This window comes from Oryzias melastigma, linkage group LG22 (assembly GCF_002922805.2).
Source record: "Oryzias melastigma strain HK-1 linkage group LG22, ASM292280v2, whole genome shotgun sequence".
Taxonomy (NCBI): domain Eukaryota; kingdom Metazoa; phylum Chordata; class Actinopteri; order Beloniformes; family Adrianichthyidae; genus Oryzias; species Oryzias melastigma.
The window spans coordinates 23,182,887-23,198,050 of record NC_050533.1 but is presented as its reverse complement, the minus strand read 5'-3'; the positions used below and the strand labels follow the sequence as shown (position 1 = coordinate 23,198,050).

Here is a 15,164-nt window from a genome sequence, read left to right as displayed (position 1 = left end):
CAGCGTCAGGCAAGGAGGGGCGTCAAACTTTTGAGTTATTTTATTTACATTTTTAATAATTTTACAAGAAAATAAGTGTTGTGTCAAAGTTAAAATAAAGTAATAAATACATAAAAACAAACAAACAAAACATTAATAAATGGTCTAATCATTGCATATTGGTGCCCCCTCTTGCAGGTAGCACCTAGGCGGCCGCCAAGGTTGCCTTTGCTCAGGAGTGTTATGCCCCATTTTGTCTAGGGGATCAAGGAGCATAATATAAAATTACATCACAAAAAAAGTAATAAAAACACAAAGAGAAAGTCTCCATATAAAAAAGATAACATTTATTTACAAGAAAACAAATAAACAATAACCAAACTGTGAAGCAAACGTCTTAAGGGTGAACCAAGGCCAAAATAACAAACAAAATCAACCTAACGGAAATCCAGGAATCTTACCTGCAAAACAAAAAGTAAAAGAATGACAAACACTAACCTCCCTGGACTAACATAAACAGGAGAAAACATACTAAAAAAAATGGCAATTCACTCCTACAGCTTCTCTTAAAATAAATAACTCCAAAGTAAGCAAACAGAGTGGGACCTAAACTCAAAAACCACAACACAGAACATTACAAAAACTAATAAGTGCAACAAAAACTACAAAACATAACATGTGGAGAAGCGCGCCAAGCTACAGTGGAGACGTGCAGCCATGGGCTGGAGGTCCACACTGGGTTTTGAAGGCTCCCTCCCTCGTCTTGGACCAATGAGAGTCACATCCTTCCACCACCACACCTGAAAGACATTGAGACACAGACAGATACACAAAGATCCACAAAACACACAGAAGTCTATCTCTGACAGAAATAATGAAAAAAAAGAAACACTGAACACAGAAGAAAGAAAAACCTAAACCTAATACAGTCACAGCCGTAACAGGTGTAGAGCCCAAAAACGTCGTGGGAACTTGCTTATGTTTTAAATGTAGAAGCGTGAAGCGCATTTCTACACATAATTACGAGTGTTTACATGGACTTGAAATGGCTGGTCGAACGTTAATGCTCAAGCCAAAGTAGTTCGAGAGAACCAAAGTGAAAAGAACTAAAGCCTACAGAAACTCTCTCTTCAGATCACTTTCAGTCCACTTGGTCTGGAGTCTGGACCAACATTTGCAGTTTCCCCATTGTGGGACTAATAAAGGTTTTCTTAATCTTAATCCGAAATGAGCTCCAGTACATTTGAACTGAACTGCAATCAGAAGAAAAATCTACTGTAGTTTCTGAAACTGTAGATCGGTTAATGTTTGTTCTAACAGCAAAGATACGGTGGCCCCGAGGTTCAAATCACATCAACTCAATGCAAAAACATATCACAGTTTACAACTATAATTAAAACATTTGAACAAATATTCACAAAAAACAACATTACAACATGAAATCAAAACAAAATTCCTGAAACCAAAACACAATTACAAAAATCCAACCAAATAAAAACTAGAGAAGCAGCATTATCGGTGATAATGCAAGTGTGAAGCTTTTTGCTGAAGAAATTTACTATAATTGCTGAAGGGATTTGTTGAAAATGCTAAAGCATTTGTATACTGCTAAAACCGCTAAAGGACGTAAAGTTGCACATATTGCATTAAGTGCATGAAGGATTTGAAGAATTTCTTTAAAAATTGAAGAATTTCAGTAAAATTATAAAATACGTAAAGGTATGAACTCAGAATGAGCCCAAAACCTTAGTAGATGCCAAATTATCTAAAAAATTAGCATTTTGTTCAAATGTTAGCTTACCTCCAAAAAAGATCAAAAATCTTCAGTTGGTGCTAAATAAGACAAAAAATGCTTCACCTTGCTAAAATACTAGCTTAACTCAGAATTAGCCCAAAAACATCAGCAGATATTAAATTAGTCAAAAACGTTAGCATGTCACTAAAATATTAGCTAAACTCAAAATTAGCCTTAAAAACCTCAGTAGCATTGATGTCTTTACCATGCTGAATGTTTTGATACCAAACTAGCAAAGGTTTTAGTGCGCCAAAAATTTGAGGAATTGCATGGAAAAAAAATTGCATAAAATCATAAAAAATTTGCATTAAATTTAACAATACCAAAAATACAAGCATGATTGTCCTTAATGTGCTGAAAGTTTGTAATTGCATAATTTGCATAAATTCATCAAAAATTCCCATTTATTCCATGGGGCAAAAAAATTGCATAAATTGCATTAAATTGCAAAACGGTGAAGTTTATGAATAATAAAAATACAAGCGATAATGTCCCCAACGAGCTGAACGTTTTGATTACAAGATTACAGAATTTGCTGAAAGTGTGATTGCATTTTTACGTTCTAAAAAACATATGGAAGAAAAATAAATAATAAGTAAGAGAAACAGAATCATGAAACACTTCGGAAAGCAAAAGGGATTTCTAGAAATAACGATGAAATGTGAAAAAACAAAACACAATAAAAACAGAAAAGGTTGGTACTATGTGACATCTCTGATTGGACGATGATATTCAGTACCCCTTAATGCCAAATAACGTGTAGTTGAAATGATGGACAAACACCATCACCGTGATGTTTTTTCTTTGTTATTAGTTGTTTTGCTTTTTCAAATGTTTTTATGTTGACTGATTTGTCAGTGTGATTTTCTTTAAGGCCACTGATGCTTTCGAGGAGACATGTTTATGTGATAGCGTCACCAGTTTTTCTCTATTCTCTTTTTTGACATTGTTTTTTATTGAGAAATACATTTCATAGGATCAATAGTGTAATGATGCTAAACTCTTTCTCTTTTCTCTCCTGTCAGGTGTCATCAGTTTATCCAGCAACATCATAGTTCTGCTGATGTTTGTGAAGTTCAGAGAGCTGCGCACCGCCACCAACATCATCATCATCAACCTGGCCTTCACCGACATCGGGGTGGCAGGGATCGGTTATCCCATGTCGGCGGCCTCCGACATCCATGGCAGCTGGAAGTTTGGATACACCGGCTGTCAGGTGGGGGGCTTCACCGGTGGGGGGGGGACATCAAACTTGAGCGCTACTCTTGCTTGGCTCTGAAGCATGGGGACACATCTGTCAAGAGAAAGTGATCACAAAAACTGTTAATGTCAAGATATAAAATCCTACAGACATTTAAAAATGTCAATCTTTAAAGTCCCCCTATGACAATATTTTTTTATTTAAGAACATTCTCAGTAGTGTTTTAAATATGATTATGAAGTTTTTAACCAAAATCCCACAATCTAAATGTCTTAAAAAGCTAATTTTCATCTGAAACCTCTGTTTCCAAAATCTCCTCTAAGGGGGCGTGGCTTTTGGTGCTCCGCCCCTGATCCCCCCCATCTGATTATGATAGTTCGAAAGTGTAAATCTTCACCGCTGCTACATAAAAACATCCATCAATCTGGGTAATGTCCAGCCGTATGGTTCTGATCCGGATGTCAGCTGGACGAGGAAGTGAAGATCTTCATGGACAGAACTTCCTCCAAAATCCTGATTCTTTCTCCTTCCAGTTCACCAAAGACTCTTTTAGCTAATTCTCCAATGTTTATTGACTGTGATCAATACATTCAATCATTGGTTTCTCAGAGTTCTTGATAAAATAATGAAAGCTAACATCAAAATGCTCTTTCATTGATTTACAATCCTTTCCAACTGTGGTCAAATGAGCCGCCGTTCACATTTCCGTGGTCACATCAAGAAGCTCCGTGGAGTCTGGTGGAGATTTTCCAGCGTTCTCAGTCCTGCTACCGTAAGTATTGGATGAAACTCGCACCAAAAATCCAGTGATGCTGATTTGACCACAGAAATGTGAACGGCGGCTCATTTGACTGCAGTCAATGTGAAGATACCATCTTCTCTTCTCCAGAACCTGAACTAGACACTAGGAACAGATGAGGGTTTAGTGCATGTGCAGCAGAGCTGTTGATGGAAAGAAGATCATTCATTCAAACAGAGTCTGTCCAAGACAGTTTGATTGATTTAAAAGGAGAAATACTCGGAAATACAAAAACAAAATGATTTCTTATTACATTTGTTCTCTTTCAGTAGAAAAATGACACACAGACATGTTAAAAACTCTAAAAAACATGATTTTCATTGGAGGGTGAATTTAAAAAAGCCTTAAAAATGTCACCGCGTGTTCTGCAGCTCCTTCTAAGCTCCTGTGAGTCGGTTGTGTTGTGGCTGACGCAGGTCTGGCTCAGCGGTGTGGCATCAGGCCTCGTGCTGGAATTCTTCTGCAGATTATATTTTTCCTCCACAGTTCTTGTTATTTCAGAACCAAGTTGAAACACGTGAAGCTAATCCACATAGAGAACGTAGGACAAACTGTATTATGAACTGAATCCATGTTGGTTTAACCACCAGGTGTGCTATTACACATTTAAGTCACGTCTTATTCTTATTGGTCTTTCTGATTAGTGGCAAATCACATCGGTTCTCCCTATCCAGCCTCAAACTGTTTAAGGGTCCAAATTCATCCCATACAGTTGGGTTTACCATCCAATCAGGAACAAAAGAGGGATTGTAAGCCTCCAGATAAAAAGACTAAGGCACAAGTCTAGTTGTAGGGCATTAGAAGCTGTAGTGGTGTTTAGAAGATTTTTTGAATGGATTCAGGTTCTGATGAATCGAATGGTTTCTGGAAATTATAATCGATACCAGCCCTAATCCATAGCATCAATGTTTGACAGGGAGGAGTCTTTAACCAAACGTTAATAAGTGATGAGTTGGGAGTGAGAATGTGCTGCAGGAACCGAACCTGCGACTCTATGCTCAGATGTCAACCTCTGTCCTGCTGTGGCAGGATAAGTTGGAAAAGTCTATGAATGCAGGAGCCTGAAAAACTCAGAACTCAGAATCCAGTCAAGGTTTGTGTGCAGCTCTACAGTCAACTTGATTGAAGAATCAGTCTGTGGACCGAAGGAGAAAAAGCAGGTTTTAAATCTCTCTCTCGGTCAGCAGATGAGACAGTTTGTTGTCTATGAATAAAAACAAGAGACAGTGTCCGAGCCGCTAAGAGCAGTGAGACATGCGAGGATCCAGAGTTGAGGAGGGAAAATCTGGTCTACCAGTCGATGAGATTTTTGAAGGCATGAGTTTTTGAAGCATTGTTGATAGATCACTGTGTGATCCCAATTCAGCCAGAAACTCCGGTCCCCTATTCAGCTCTCCCACTGTTTTATCACTTCTAGAGCCATTTTTTACATGGGTTTGCATAAAGGGCCTAAATCATGCTTCATGCTTCACATTTATATGTCTCAGAAAGAAAAAAAACTTTTTCTGTTTTTCAGATCTATGCAGCTCTTAACATCTTTTTCGGCATGGCCAGCATCGGCTTGTTGACTGTGGTTGCCATTGATCGCTACCTCACCATCTGCAGACCGGACATAGGTACTGTCACAGATCACCGGGGATTCAATCATGAATGAAAACTACAATATCCACTGATGTCTGACACTATGTCAAAAATAATGGCAAAGCAGTTAAAACAGAAAAGCAGAGTGCTTGTAAGCTGTCATAAACACAGCTTCCTTCATTTCTCAAAGAATAATTTTTTATTTTTTTATTTTTGAATTAGAGTCACTTTTAGCCAGAACTTTTATCCATAAAACAGCTGTTATTAATAAAAAAAAACATAATATTTGGAGTTTACATTTTCTGCCTTTACTTTTCAAAAATACAAATGTTACAAAAAAATCTAAAAACTTGATGTATTTCAGAAAAATCATGTTTGAAACAATAAATCCAACTTAGTTTATTTCTGCTTACAAAATATAACAAAACAATAATAGAATAAAAACAAACCAACTACACTGCTCACAAAAATTAAAGGAGCACTTTAAAGAAACACATTAGATACATCAGATCTCAATATGAAGTTGGATATCTATACAAATAACGACAGGGCAGTGTCTTAGGAACAAAAGGATGCCAAGTCTTTTAATGGAAATAAAAGTTTTCAGCCTACAGAGGCTCAATTGTGTAGACACCATAAAATCAGAGTGAAATGAAGATGTGGCAGGCTAGTCCATTTTTTCCAAATCTTAATTTCTGCAACTCAAAATGCTTTTCAGTATCTTGTGTGGCCCCCACCAGCTTGTATGCATGCTTGACAACGTGGCGGCATGCTCCTAATGAGACGACGGATGGTGTCTTGTGGCATTTCCTCCCAGATCTGTGTGAGGGCATCCCTGAGCTGTTGTACAGTCTGAGGAGCAACCTGGCGGCGCCTAATGGACCCAAACATAATGTCCCAGAGATGTTCTATTGGGTTTAAGTCAGGGGATCGTGAAGGCCATTCAATTGTTTCAATTCCTTCATCCTCCAGGTACTGCCTGCATACTCTTGACACGTGAGGCCGGGCATTGTCGTGCATTAGGAGGAAACCAGGACCTACTGCACCAGCGTAGGGTCTGACAATGGGTTCAAGGATTTCATCTGGATACCTTATGGCAGTCAGAGCACCATTTCCTAGGCAGTAGAGGTCTGTGCGTCCCTCCATGGATATGCCTCCCCAGACCATCACTGACCCACCACCAAACCTGTCATGTTGAACCACGTTGCAGGCAGCATAACGTTCTCCTTGTCTTCTCCAGACTCTTTCACGTCTATCACAGGTGCTCAGGGTGAACCTGCTCTCGTCTGTGAAAAGTACAGGGCGCCAGTGGTGGACTTGCCAATTCTGGTGTTCTTGAGCAAATGCCAGTGGAGCTCCACGGTGCTGGGCAGTGAGCACAGGGCCCACTACAGGACGTGGGGCCCTCAGGCCACCTTCATGAAGTCTGTTCCTGATTGTTTGGGTAGAGACATTCACACCAGTGGCCCTCTGGAGGTCATTCTGTAGGGCACGAGCAGTGCTCAGCCTGTTCCTCCTTGCACAAAGGAGCAGGTATGGGTCCTGGTGAGGGGTTGAGGACCTTCTACGGCCCTGTCCAGCTCTCCCAGAATAACCACCAGTCTCCTGAAATCTCCTCCATGTTCTGGAGATTGTGCTGGGAGACACATTAAACCTTCTTGCTGCAGCACGTGTGGATGTGCCATCCTGGAGAAGTTGGACAACCTGTTCAACTTCTGTAGGGTTAAGGAATCTCCTCATACTGCCAGTAGAGATAATTATCAAGCCAAAATCAGCACGAGTGGAAAACCAGCCAAAAAAGATCAAGAGGGAGAAACTTGAAATGACCTCCACATGTAACACCAGTCCTGTTTGGAGGGTTTTCTAATTGTTGCCACTGAAGTGCACCTGTTGTTAATTCATGAACACCAATACAGCTGAAACTGATTAACGAGGCCCTCAGCTGCTTAACCAACCAGAAGATTATCAGAGAGGTTTAATTCAATTCATGCCAGGCCCAATACAGAAGGGCTTCTTTAATTTTTGTGAGCAGTATATATTGTTAAACCAAAAAGTAAATACATAAAAAAATCATAAATTTCATTAGAGCATCTTGATTTTGACCCTTTCCAGCAAATGGAGACAATACACCAAGATATGCAATTCTTCCTATATATACAGTCTGTTTACAGCAACAATTGTAGTTTTCCCCACAGTTTTGTGCATTGCATTGTTTGGGCAGCACTCCCTGGGTTTCTGTGGTGGTCCGTCTCCTACATCCACACCTCCACCCATTGTCTGCAGCTGCCTCATAAAGACAGCAGTTTTCAGCGCTTCCACTGAGCTTCTTTGTCGTCTTCTCTGCAGGGCAGAAAATGACCATGCGATCGTACAACATTCTTATTTCGGCTGCGTGGCTGAATGCTGTGTTCTGGTCCTCCATGCCCATCGTGGGCTGGGCTGGTTATGCTCCGGACCCCACTGGAGCTACATGTACCATCAACTGGAGACAGAACGATGCGTGAGTTATGATCACATTTGGTATTGAGAAATGGTAAAGAGAAAACTAGATATTTTATCGTTAAAAATCTACAGAATGACTAACATACTGTATAATTCTGCTGCTGCAATCACGACTCTAGAAGTCATAATGAGTAAAACGGCAGGTTCACAGAACATTTGAGTGACAAAGAGAGAATGAAGCAGACTGAGCTACTTTAATGGTGTCTCTGAGGTTTTGTTTTCTACAGTTTGATATGTTTTCTGAAATCAAGGGAGACACTAAAAGTGTATGCAGACTGGGAAGGTCTGTTGGTTCCGATCGAGTCCACTTATTTGTTCCAGATTGAGTCCTGAAGATTGTGTTTGGTCTGTATTCAGATTGGCCGACTTTCCTGTTTTGAAGCAAACTTTGTAAATAAAACCAGGTGACTAAAGATCTCTTCAGTCATTGGCCAGCAGTTACGGGGGCGGGTCAATACAAAAAGAGAAAGCTGGAGGTGCTGTGGTTTGCCAGGAGTTGAACCTTTTCAAACTTTTTATTTTGCTGATGGATTTTGAGTGTTTGAATGATGAATGATGAATGTGTTAGATGATTTGAATGAAGGCCAGGTTCAACACTTTTTACTTTGGTACAGCGAAGAAATGCTGCAGGACTGTTTTACTGGGCACGAGATACACTCATAAGTGTTTGTGACATTATAGATTGTCAAAAACAGTGAGAAGCAATGTGGATCATCCAACCACATTTGAATAAGTTGCTGTGTCTCATTGTTGTGATGTTATCAATCAATCAAACAAAATCCTTTATTACTCCCACAATGGGGAAATTCTGTCAGTGGTGGGCAGCAGCCGCTGGATGGCGCTCTATCCCCCATATGACATTGTTTTTAAGAAAATTCTGTTAGGGAAATACAATAGAGTGCTTAGGATGACGTCACGACAGCTTCCCGCACATGTGCCACGTAAAGAGACACAGAAAAGTGACTAATTAGTGTCTTTAGTGGTGTTAAAATTAACGCTCTAGCAAGTTGGACCAATTACTTCCTTTTTGCTAATACGAAAATCAATGCTTTACATACCGATATCCTCGTTCCTAACGTGTTTACATCACGTGACTACCAGCTACGGTGGCCGTTTAGGTTTATTTATTTCAGTCTCGGACAGGGTCGTATTCAGCCTGAGGAATCTCAGAGCAAACCAAAGTTCAGTCGGATTGGAAATGAACCGAGACCACCTCGAAAGAACAGTTTCTGGTCCCGGACCAGGTTTTTTGTGCGTATCCAGACTGAAACTTTGTTCCGCATTATCAAGGGAAAATAACTCTGGTTCACTTAAAGTGGACCAAATGTGTCTGAATACACCTGTACATGAAAGGAAAAACAAAAGACCCCCTCCCCCGACACACATGGACACAGAATACGTGACTTGATTATCTTTCATTATTTTGCAATGGTTACGTAATCAATTTATCTTGTGCAACCTTTTTAATGTAAAAGATTCACAATAAAAATTTTGAGTTATTTCTTTTTAATCAAACTGTAACTTGCGGTTTTATTTATTTCTTATCCATAATTGATCATGAGAAAATTGAAGAGGCTCAGCAACCGCTCTGAGAAAAAGGGAACTGGTGTGAACGTTAAACACTGTGAAGCGTTGCTCTAGGAGGTGTCTGAGGAACCTCTATTTTGTTTGTGTCTTCTCTTTGACTTTTTATGCATCTTCACACTTGAACGTGTGAAATTACACTTCCCAAAGTGAAGTATTTCTTTCTCTTGTGCATGGGCTATATATCTGATGCTTTGTCTCTCATCCAGAAGAATTGCTCTGACAGTGGTTTCCATTAGAAACAACTTACTCCCGTCTATAATGAACCCTAATTACACTGTGTTTGCAGCTCCTTCATCTCGTACACAATGGCAGTGATAGCTGTGAACTTTGTTGTTCCTCTGACCGTCATGTTCTACTGTTACTACAACGTGTCCGCCACCGTCAAGAGATACAAGGCCAGCAACTGTCTGGACAGCATCAACATTGACTGGTCGGACCAGATGGACGTCACCAAGGTGAGGGCATCTGGTCAAAAACACTGATACCACAGGTTACTGTCCTGATCCAGATCATTCGCACCAAAGACAGCTGAACAACCTGAAAGGTGGCAGATCTCGCAGACCTGGGTTGGTCTGTTTCAAAAACTGTTTATTGCCTACAGATGTCCATCGTAATGATCGTCATGTTCCTGGTTGCCTGGTCTCCGTACTCCATGGTGTGTCTTTGGGCATCTTTTGGTGACCCTAAGACCATCCCTGCCCCCATGGCAATCATCGCGCCCCTCTTTGCCAAGTCCTCCACCTTTTACAACCCATGTATTTACGTCATTGCCAACAAAAAGTGAGTATGACTCGTTAGCAGGTGGTAGGATTGTGCTTAAAGATCTAAAGTTGTATTTTCTCTGCAGATTTAGAAGAGCTATCATTGGAATGATCCGGTGTCAAACCAGGCAGCGGATCACTATCAGCACGCAGGTTCCCATGACGATCTCCCAACAGCCTCTGACCCAATGAGACAACTTTCAAACGCATCATTGTTGAACTCTGTTGTCAGTGTTTCTGCTGTGGCTCTTCTCCTGTCAAATGCACTGTAGTGTTTACTGTGTAAACTCTGCATGCTTTAGTCATTGCTGCTGTTCATGATAAAGCTGTTACTGTACAGGAAGTATCCTGCAATCATGTCATGTCCACACGCTTCATCTCTGTGATGGATGCAACATCTATTCAAAAAATGCTTTATTTTAAACTTCCAAATCTACTGAGATACAAAAATATTAAATGTAGCATGTGAATGTGAAACCAGGCTCCAAGCTCTTCTCTCCGTGATGGAAGGTGTTCATTTTTTCTTTGCATTTTGTTTAAGTGTTAACTACAACTTGTCACCTGCAGCATGCACAAAGAAAAAAAACATGTGCATGAGCATTTTCATTCTTCAGGATCACCAATTTTTTTTCTACGATCTTAAAATTTGGTGCGGGTCACTTGTGTACATCGTACAGGTTTGCACATTTTCCATCCATAGTCAACCGTATCCAGCAGTATGAGCAGCAGTGGTTTTCAGAGCTGAGCCTTCAGCCTTCCTCCAACAAAACCGTCCTTGTTCATATTAATGATTTTATGTTTCTAACACCATCCAGTTATATATGAATATTATTTCATTGAGCCATTCCATCATAAATGGATCATTTAAATAGAGTGAATTCACTACGATTGCACATATTGTAAAACCAAACTCAGCACATGCAGGTCTCCTCCCACTGCAATAACAGCTGCAATAAACATCAAAGCACAATTAGCAACTCATTAAACTTTAAAATAAGCATTTTTGTTTACAGCAAATCCAACTTGTTTAAAGATGAAGTCATGAAGGAAGAGTCCAGGAGATCAGCGGTAGATTTCCCTGCAGACTTCTACATGTCATATCTGACAGTTCTCAGCCGAGACAGATCAGAGTAGTGACGTGTGGTGAGGTTCACAGCTGGTGAGGTACTAATGTTATCAGTCAGATTTACAGACATATGAACCCTACAGAGCAGCTTATTCACCAATTGATTGACAACAATGAAAATGTTTTGTTTAATATTTCAGTATTTTTCTTCTGTTTACAAACTGTAGCATAGAAAAAAAATTCCTAAGATTGTTATTATTGACTTACTTATGATTGAAGTCTGTGCTGCTCCTTCTGAAGAAACACATGGATAACTTGTTTGTAGAAGTCTTCCTTTTCTTTCTTTAGTGTTAAAAGTCTCTCTACCAGAGAAGTGTCTAAACAAACTCTTTAGTTTAGGGGTTTAAAAAAGAAATCCAACATTTAGAAAATTGAGGCTAAACAATATTAAAGATTAACCGGACTTGCTGCCGCTAGTTCTATTATTCTTTAGCAGCAGTGTCACATTCTCTGGGCTCACCAGCGCCCTCTGCCTCATGGCATGAGTACTGCGGTGTGGCAGCCAGACTGTCTGCCTCACCTAGTGGTGTTTTTAAAGCATATTTTTAGCGGATGAAAAACCTAAATGAGTCACAAACTGGCATCAATGTAATCAGACAGAAGGCGAGAGATTAGCAAATTAGATCATTTTAAAATAAACTGTCTTTTATGATGATAGAAAGACTCAAACAAAACAGTGCAGTTACCAAAGAAACGTTAAAACCCACAATGAAAAAGGCAATCATTGAATAAAAAATAACATTTGATTTTTACTTTTAATATTAAAAAGTCTATTCATTTTTTATGTAATTTATGCATTATTTAAGCCATATTTTTCATGTGGAAGGCTAAATTTGGTGGTCAAATCCTTTTCCCTGTTCAGACAGGCTCTGTAGCTTCAGGGTTGGTCGGCCTTTTCTGACGATTTTTCCAGAAAAGTCCATCTTAAGAATGGCTTCATTAAATCCACAACTAAATGAACTTCTCCACCTTCTGGTATTGTTCACTGCAAAATCGTGAGTAATTCAAACATAAATCAAATGCAGCTACTGCCTACAGCTGAAGAACGGAAGACTTCTGGTTCCGGGTCATGAGCAATAGCCTGAATATTTGATATATATTTGATATTAAGTCTTAAACCGGATATTGATAATTCATGTAGAGAAAATGGTGGAGTCGGGGTGGGATTATATAAGTTCGCTTCCTTCCACTCCCTTTCAAGTGATCTACGTGATTCATTAAGTGATATGTTATTTCATGCATTATGACCTGATTGCTTGAAATAAACCATTTCATTCATTCAAGTTAGCTTATGATAGCGCAAGCTTTGACCATCCAGTCAGAGGCGATTGTCATCTTCCGTCCTCATGAAGCTACAGAGACTCTAACTCAAATTCTGATTGGTTGAATTATACCTAAATGGATTTAATCCATATTGATGTTTTTTATGGAAAGCTGCTGAAAAGAGCGGAAGTTGACGTGGAAGCACTGACTGTATGTGTGTAAGGCAGACTTCGTAAAATGTTCATATTGATTCGATTTTCACTTTGTGGAATCTGGGATGTCATATCTGGCGCTTAGAAAAACAAAAAAAAAAACATTAAAAAAAATTGTGAATATGATGTTCAAATTGCTTTTAAAATCCAGGGCACTAGATAGTCCTGCACTATGTAGTTTTTTAGTATTTAGGGATTAGGGAGGGAATGGGACAAAACCTAGTGACTGAAAGCAGGGTAAAGACGCGTGATTGGATAGAATTCTGACCAATCAGCGTGAACCCTCTTGTCTGTGATTGGCTGCTTTGGTGACACATTTGTGATGCTGATCTCATAGTTGAGAATAAAATTAAACTTTGACAAAAAATATTTTTTTGAAAAATCTTTTTGTAACCAAAACAAAGAAAACAAGATTTTGAAAGCAAACATTTATTATTTTAATTAAAATCTTAAAAAGTTATATTCTCAAACTGTACATTTTAATTGGCACTTCAGGGAATTTTTGCTTCAAAATTGTGACTTCTGTTCTTATTGTTGTAGCACAAATATGACTTTTTACATAACCAGTTATCTATGACAAAGATGAGTTTGTTTTACTAGAAATATCTTCATTCATTTACAGATCTCTGCAGACGCACTGATTACAGAAACATCCAAAGAGGTTCTTTAGTCCTGAACATGAGGAAACATTCATGTGCCTCTTCAGATTTTGTTTCTCTCATTTGATCAAAAGAAGCTTCACAAAAACAAGAAGGAATAAATAATTATTTGACAGGAACATGAAGCCCCAGAACATTCTGTTTCTCCTGAGTTCACGAGACGTTCTTCTGCAGCCAGGAGGCGATCTCCTCCTGGTTCCTGCTGAGCCACTCGATGTTGTTCCTGACCGTCTCCAGAGCCTGCTGGCGGGGCATCTCCCCCGCTCCTGCGTCCGGGGTCAGGCTGAAGAAGTGCTCCATCTAAAGGAGGAGAATGAGTCACAGTCAGGTTCTGTTGAGGAGGCCACAGAGGGAGAGGAGCGACAGGACAGACGGCCCGACCTTCCACAGCTGCAGCTTGCTGTTGTAGGTGGAGGAGATCTGCGTCAGCAAGCGGCCCAGGTTCCTGTCGTTGATGGTGTACCTGTGAGGGCAGAAGCAGATGGAGAGATCATGCAGAAAAAAACACATTTATAAAAACTCCAATAATTTACAATATTTTCAATAAATAATCAAATGACAAATACCAGATCTATCGTAGAACCAGGATATTCTTTATGACTATAGGGGATGGTTGTTTTTGGATTATGTCTTTTGAGGTTTAGTACTAACTCCTGATGTGCTTAAAATACAAAATCTGTAACTTTTTAACCGTTAATACGATCAGTGTAATTCCAGTAGATTCTGAAGGACAAAAGCGGCGTGATTATGGGTAGTTTGGTTTCTTGAAGAGACAAAACGGAGTCTACAGAGGTCATAAAGGAATGTGCTGGTTCTCCAGGACAATGATAACAATTCTCTTAACACACCTGACCTGTAAGGGAACAGAGTTTAGCAATTCAGAACTACTTGTTTTAATAATTATTCTAATCATTATTCAGGTTTTCTGAATTCAGGTGTTCAGCTCAGGCTTCCTGCTCTACTCCCCCTCATCTTGCTTAAGATATAAAAAACAAAATAATTTAAGGTTGTAATTCCCAGCCAGTAAGGACAGGTGGGTCCCATAAAAGTGGGCAGAAAATGTGGGCCCCGATTGGGTTTGTCCATAGTTTCCGTGGTGGCCCCACCCATGTTTGCCCACATTAGCTTAAGTGCGCACTCAGTGGGTTGGCTTGCTACACTAGCCAGCCGCCCAGTGGAAAATGGAGCTCGCTAGATTTCTACAATGGAGCTGGTTACAACAGAGCTTGCTACAGCAGAGCATGCTACACTGGACTTTGCCATCCATCCATCCATCCATCTTCCTCCGCTTCATCCTGACCGGGTCGTGGGGGCAGCAGTCTAAGCAAAGATGCCCAGACTTCCCTCTCCCCGGCCACTTCCTCCAGCTCCTCTGGGGGGACCCCGAGGCGTTCCCAGGCCAGCCGAGAAACATAGTCTCTCCAGCGTGTCCTGGGTCTTCCCCGGGGCCTCCGCCCAGTGGGACATGCCTGGAATACCTCTCCAGGGAGGCGTCCAGGAGGCATACGGATCAGATGCCCGAGCCACCTCAACAGGCTCCTCTCGATGCGGAGGAGAAGCGGCTCTACTCGCCAGCTTCCTACAATAGAGGTCGCTAGCTCGCTACAGCAGAGTTTTCTACAGCGGAGCTTGCTACAGCAGAGTTTGCTGTACTCCTAACAGTATTTTCTGTTAGTAAGAACACTATTTAGCCAGCAAT

At 40.3% G+C, this 15,164-nt stretch overlaps 2 protein-coding genes across 3 annotated transcripts in view; one reads left to right on the top strand and one right to left on the bottom strand.

Annotated features, from left to right (window-relative positions):
• rrh (retinal pigment epithelium-derived rhodopsin homolog) overlaps window positions 1–10,654 on the top strand; it is a 15,225-nt gene extending 4,571 nt beyond the window's left edge. The window contains exons 2-7 of the mRNA XM_024274444.2: window positions 2,800–2,990; window positions 5,291–5,390; window positions 7,702–7,855; window positions 9,731–9,899; window positions 10,046–10,224; window positions 10,292–10,654. Coding sequence (XP_024130212.1) covers window positions 2,800–2,990; window positions 5,291–5,390; window positions 7,702–7,855; window positions 9,731–9,899; window positions 10,046–10,224; window positions 10,292–10,397 — 899 coding nt within the window. The 3' untranslated portion in view covers window positions 10,398–10,654. The remainder of the gene's footprint in view (window positions 1–2,799; window positions 2,991–5,290; window positions 5,391–7,701; window positions 7,856–9,730; window positions 9,900–10,045; window positions 10,225–10,291) is intronic.
• Window positions 10,655–13,219: 2,565 nt separating this feature from the next.
• LOC112150375 (glutamyl aminopeptidase) overlaps window positions 13,220–15,164 on the bottom strand; it is a 28,135-nt gene continuing 26,190 nt past the window's right edge. For both annotated transcript variants that reach the window (XM_024278638.2, XM_024278629.2), the window contains 2 exons: window positions 13,847–13,928; window positions 13,220–13,765 (listed from right to left, as the gene is read on the bottom strand). In XM_024278638.2, the coding sequence (XP_024134406.1) occupies window positions 13,619–13,765; window positions 13,847–13,928 (229 nt within the window). In that variant the 3' untranslated portion in view covers window positions 13,220–13,618. The remainder of the gene's footprint in view (window positions 13,766–13,846; window positions 13,929–15,164) is intronic.